Genomic DNA, 4,822 nt, shown 5'->3' with positions numbered 1-4,822 from the left:
GGCGCGGGGCCGGGCGGCCTGCCTGCCGGGCGCGGGGGGCCCCGGGCAGCTCGCCTGGTAAGGCCATCGCCAATATAAACAGGCATTTAGCGTGTACGTGTACTCTTTTTTTATACCTGATTCAATCAATCCTAGGACAAACAGGGATAGCGGCAGTCAGTAAGTTAGGGACTTTATTCCTGACTTCTGAACACCGAACAGGACAAAAATGTATGTAGTACTGCTGAGGCAAAAATAGCTTTAATTAGGTTATTAGGCATCCTTTCAGGTAGCAGGCAGGCTTTGAGGCTTTTTGGGCAATTCATAGATTAACAGCTACATTAGGCCAGCAGGACTCATTCAGGGGTTTGGATAATGAAAACAACTGATGGTCTAAGGCGCCCTACTGAAACTCCCCATTGTCAGTGCTTCAGAGAAGCTCCCGCCACATAGGTGGCAACGCTGAAGTATAGGGACTGGGGAGCATTTTCTTCCTACTCGTAAACCCAGACACAGTGGAATGACGTAGCTTTCCCAGTTTTGAGTTAACACTGCAGTACATTATCAGAAACAACAGAAGTTTCTTCTGGTGACACCTACAAAACACCTGCTTTAAAAGTATTTCTCAGCTTCGATCTATAATAAGCACGCAAAATGACAAATAATTTTAAAGATGTCTAAGAAAAAAATCATCTTAGCAATGTAACATTTACTTTGTCATTTTTCCACTTGTATTTCTAACACTTCCTTTCCAAGTCCCCCTTACAATCACCTAACTTGTTTTTTCACGATGAAGTTTCAGCAGATACAAGTTTGCAGCCAAAGGTTTTCAAATACTTGTTAACTACTTCATATTTAAGATATTAAGATGATGACTTTGATTGTTCACTCCCCGCTTTCCAGTACCTTCACCCCCAAGAAAACTACAACACACTGGCGCATTTATTTAATGCTTTAGTCATTGAAATTGAACAAGTAAATTAGTTGCAAGGGAAAATATTCAAATATAAATTTGGTGAAGTACATTCTCCTCACAGAGGACTAACCACGTGCCACAGACCTGTGTGCAAGAGAGCCTATGAATAATTTTTAGCGCATGGAAGCATACCCTAGGGCAGAGGATTAATACTGGAAGTTTCAACCTAAAAAGATAATAAAATACACATGAAATCAAGCTCTGGAAAACAGAAGTGCTAACTACAGTTGTCTTGTCAGTCATAGTTGTACATCACTACCCCAAAGGTATTACAACAGCTCTACTAGGCTTCTCCAATTAATATGACTAATCCTTAGCAGGTAGAAGTCAATATGGCTCTACTAAAGTCACTGGAATCTGTGACTTCATGAGAACCGATGTATCCCTAAGTGTGGCTCCAAAAAAGCTACTGCATGTACTTGTCACAAAAGCATGGCAGAATAATGGCAGGATTATTTAAATAAAGATGCACAAATACTGAATAATACAAGAATACAAAAAGTGTGAACATCACAGAATGTTAGTTCAACAGTACTGGTATTTCTAACCAACTGTAATTTTTAAAAAGTCTAGCATTCAGTATATACTTGAAAAGTTACAGCAGAACAATAGATTTATAAAGAGATTTGTGCCAGTTTTAAGTAGAAAATACAAGTTACATCTTCCAGTTTGTATTAAGTCTTAGCAAATTTCATACAGCCTTTGGTTTCAAAACAACACAATGCAATTAACATTACAGTGTTTACTCAGTATTCATTAGGAGAGGACGCTGTACAATTAAGGGAGAAAATGTGAAAAACGGGAGTACCAAAGGACTGTATTATAGAGAGTAAAGGCTGAAGCAAAAATACGTTTGGGTATATCCTGTACATCATGTAAACACACATTCAGAATAGTAAACAGGCTAAAATGTCCTCCAAGCCTCCCAAACAGTTACAATATAGCATACATACATATATATAGCATATATATAACATCATTTTTAGGAAATGTAGCCCATTATATCCTAATTCTGTGCTTAACTCATTTGTGATTCAGACAATACATTCACATATTAGCAGTACATCTCATTTATTATTTTGAATTTGCTGGCTGCCATAGACAAGGACAGATCAAATAATACTGAGCCTTGCTTTTAACTCAGATACTGTCAGTATATAAGCAATGCTCAACTGTTAAAGAAGCATCTTTTTTGTTACCAAAGCTGAGAATTTTCAGATTTATGTATAGCAAATCAAGTTGAAATTCTGTTCTTTGCAGAACAGTAGTTTTCCCAATTATTTTTCATTAATTGGGTAAAGCAAGTAGTTAGCTTCTATTTTAAAAAGCAGATATGAAAATTATCAGTAAGCACACACCAAAAAAATTACTTGTATATGTAACATTCAGTCTCTCTATATTTTTTTTAGAGTTTTGGATAATAACACTTTGAAAAGAGACCAAATTTTTTGAATGTTGTAAAAAGCAACTTACTTGCTCACCTACAACAAAAAAGAAAACAGAAGTTTATTAATTTTGTAATTTATCAAAGTGGCTTTTAATAGCATTGCGATATACACAAATCCACTGTAGCAAAATGTTATAGAGTAGTACTAGCATGAATTAGATATTAATGCAAGAAATAAAGATTAAGATGTTTGTGATTATGTTTTTAAGAAAAATCTCAGTGCCTCATACTAAGAATTCCTTCTAGCGTTAAACCTTCCTCGCTTCTGGGTAAATCATGACTGACTATCTTTCTTCAAAGCTTCTAGTCTTTGTAGTAATGCATTTCCGAACACCTCTCGATATGCAGGGCTGAGAGAGTCCAATAAGGAGTAGACAGTTTCATGGTATGGAGTTTGCAATCTGTCATCAGTCTGATCAAAATCATAAGCTACTACCTGCAACAAAGAAATCACTGGTTAAATTTCTGTGGTTAGGATCACCTTGCAATGGGAAACAGATATCACAACATTTAACTTTGCCAGTCAGGGTAGTACAGTAATGTGAGAATAAAAGATACTGGATTTAAATCACAACCTGTGCTTTCTGCTATGGGGCTTAGTGGTAATACAGTATTTAGAGACAGTTTCAAATACCTTTTGTCCAAAACTCAGAATATTAGTAAAATTTGTCTTGAAAAAGAAGTCTTTACATCTACATGTTTGCACAAAAAATACAAATGGTGCAAAAAGGAGTTGTATACACGCTGTATTACTGACTTATCTGGGTACCCGAGAAACCCAAAGACTGACATGCCTATAACAAATTGCTGCTTCAATCTTCATCACTTTGTGTCTCAAATAAATGCCCGGTCTTTCGTCAACTTCCCTTCTTGCTTTGCTGGAAGTAACTAGTTAAAGATCCACTTTCTAGGAGAAAACACGTAAAACAGGCTTTCATAAAAGTGCAAGAGGAGTATGTATGCTGTTTTGGTGTCACTGAAGTATTTTTCTAGGCACCTTTTGAACACTATCATTGTTCAAAACAAAGAGGCTTAAGAAATTATAAACAAATTAGTTTACCCTAAGTCCTGCTTCGGTGAGCTCCAGACAGTATTTGTTCCTTTCCCTGGTTTCCACATTGATATATGCCACATCCTCTGCACAGGGAAGGGTTTTTGAGACAAACATGTTGCTGACAGCAAACAGAACATCATTCACAACAGCTTCGGCTTCTAGTCTCATATCTTTCACATCTGTTCCTTCGAAGTCTCTATAATCAGAATCCTCTTCAAACCCCATATTATTGGGTAATTCCATAGGATTGCAATCAGTCTCCATTCTGCATATGGAAACATTTATTTTAGATTTATTATGCCACTACACTCAAAATATATTAACACCATAAAACAAGAGTTATATCTTAAGCAGACATATTTAACATGGCCCCAAAAAAGGAAAATATGAGACCCAGTGACTTCCGTAACTCATGAAATGACAGTCCAGAGAACTCAAAACTAAGGTGTTGAGAACAACCGCTTAGGAAGGTTACATGAGCACACAGAAGCAGAATCAGTGTCACTGAAGTTGCTTCTTCTTATGCAAGTAACTCGCATTCTGTTGTATAAGACTCTGTTATGATTCAGCAGTAATTAATTCTGCACTTTGCTGATCCAGAATGCAGTAGGAAGACAAGTCATGCCTGGAAAAACTGAAATCAATAGCTGTAGAAAACAAAAACCTATTGTTGGTGAATTTAAGACAGACTTTGAAAAGTCTGTGAACTAAATGGGTTATCAGAGACTATAAAGACATATTAACAGCATATGTTTGTTTACAGACATATTTTTGTTTACAGTCACCAAAGAACAACTCTCTGGTTAAGCTTTTATGGACAACTGTCAATACATTTCAGAGACAAACACAGCTGGCCTTTGTAAGCAATTGCTACCAAAAAGGGACGGACTCCGGGGGGGTTACCACAGCGGCTCCAGCATTTGCCTTCAGGTACCAGTGTCACCAGGAGGCCTCAGCTAACTTACACCCATAGGGAAACCTGCCTAAGGCCAGCAGGGAAGGCCCCTTAGGACGCTGTCCCGAGTGCTCTGGTAGCCGAGCACTGCTGCCAGGAGGGAACGGGGTTTGGCGATAACCGATCTGCAACACGCAGGACATTCACAGCATGAGATTCATCCCTTCCTGACATACCCCACCTCGGACCTACAAATTCCGAAGACACCGAAGGCAACAGGGGAGCTGGCTACCGAGCTGCGCAGCCTCCCATTCGCAGTGAGTCACTCCGATTTAATGACAGCAAAACAGCCACGGGTCACACCTGCGCCACTGCCCCGAGCAGCGCGGGCAGGAGCAGGGCGTCACCCCCACCGGCAGCGCCGCGCCCCGGGAGCCCACCTACCAGTCCCGGCGACGGGCGGCCGAGGCC

The 4,822-nt window shown here is 39.3% G+C and overlaps 2 protein-coding genes across 5 annotated transcripts in view; both read right to left on the bottom strand.

The window, feature by feature from the left end:
* Positions 1 to 67, bottom strand: part of AK7 (adenylate kinase 7) — a 32,216-nt gene extending 32,149 nt beyond the window's left edge. The window contains exon 1 of the mRNA XM_009280963.2: positions 23 to 67. Within this exon, the coding sequence (XP_009279238.1) occupies positions 23 to 67 (45 nt within the window). The remainder of the gene's footprint in view (positions 1 to 22) is intronic.
* Positions 68 to 914: 847 nt separating this feature from the next.
* GSKIP (GSK3B interacting protein) overlaps positions 915 to 4,822 on the bottom strand; it is a 4,688-nt gene continuing 780 nt past the window's right edge. For 2 of the 4 annotated variants that reach the window (XM_019472494.1, XM_009280814.2), the window contains exons 2-3: positions 3,463 to 3,721; positions 2,425 to 2,838 (exon numbers count right to left, since the gene is read on the bottom strand). In XM_019472494.1, coding sequence (XP_019328039.1) covers positions 2,677 to 2,838; positions 3,463 to 3,720 — 420 coding nt within the window. In that variant the 5' untranslated portion in view covers position 3,721 and the 3' untranslated portion in view covers positions 2,425 to 2,676. Of the gene's footprint in view, positions 2,839 to 3,462; positions 3,722 to 3,931; positions 3,992 to 4,795 lie in introns of those variants that run through there. The other 2 variants (XM_009280812.1, XM_009280813.2) reach the window with 2 other exon arrangements.

This window comes from Aptenodytes forsteri, unplaced genomic scaffold (genome assembly GCF_000699145.1).
Source record: "Aptenodytes forsteri isolate BGI_AS27 unplaced genomic scaffold, ASM69914v1 Scaffold193, whole genome shotgun sequence".
Classification (NCBI taxonomy): domain Eukaryota; kingdom Metazoa; phylum Chordata; class Aves; order Sphenisciformes; family Spheniscidae; genus Aptenodytes; species Aptenodytes forsteri.
This window is presented reverse-complemented; position numbering and strand designations above follow the sequence as displayed.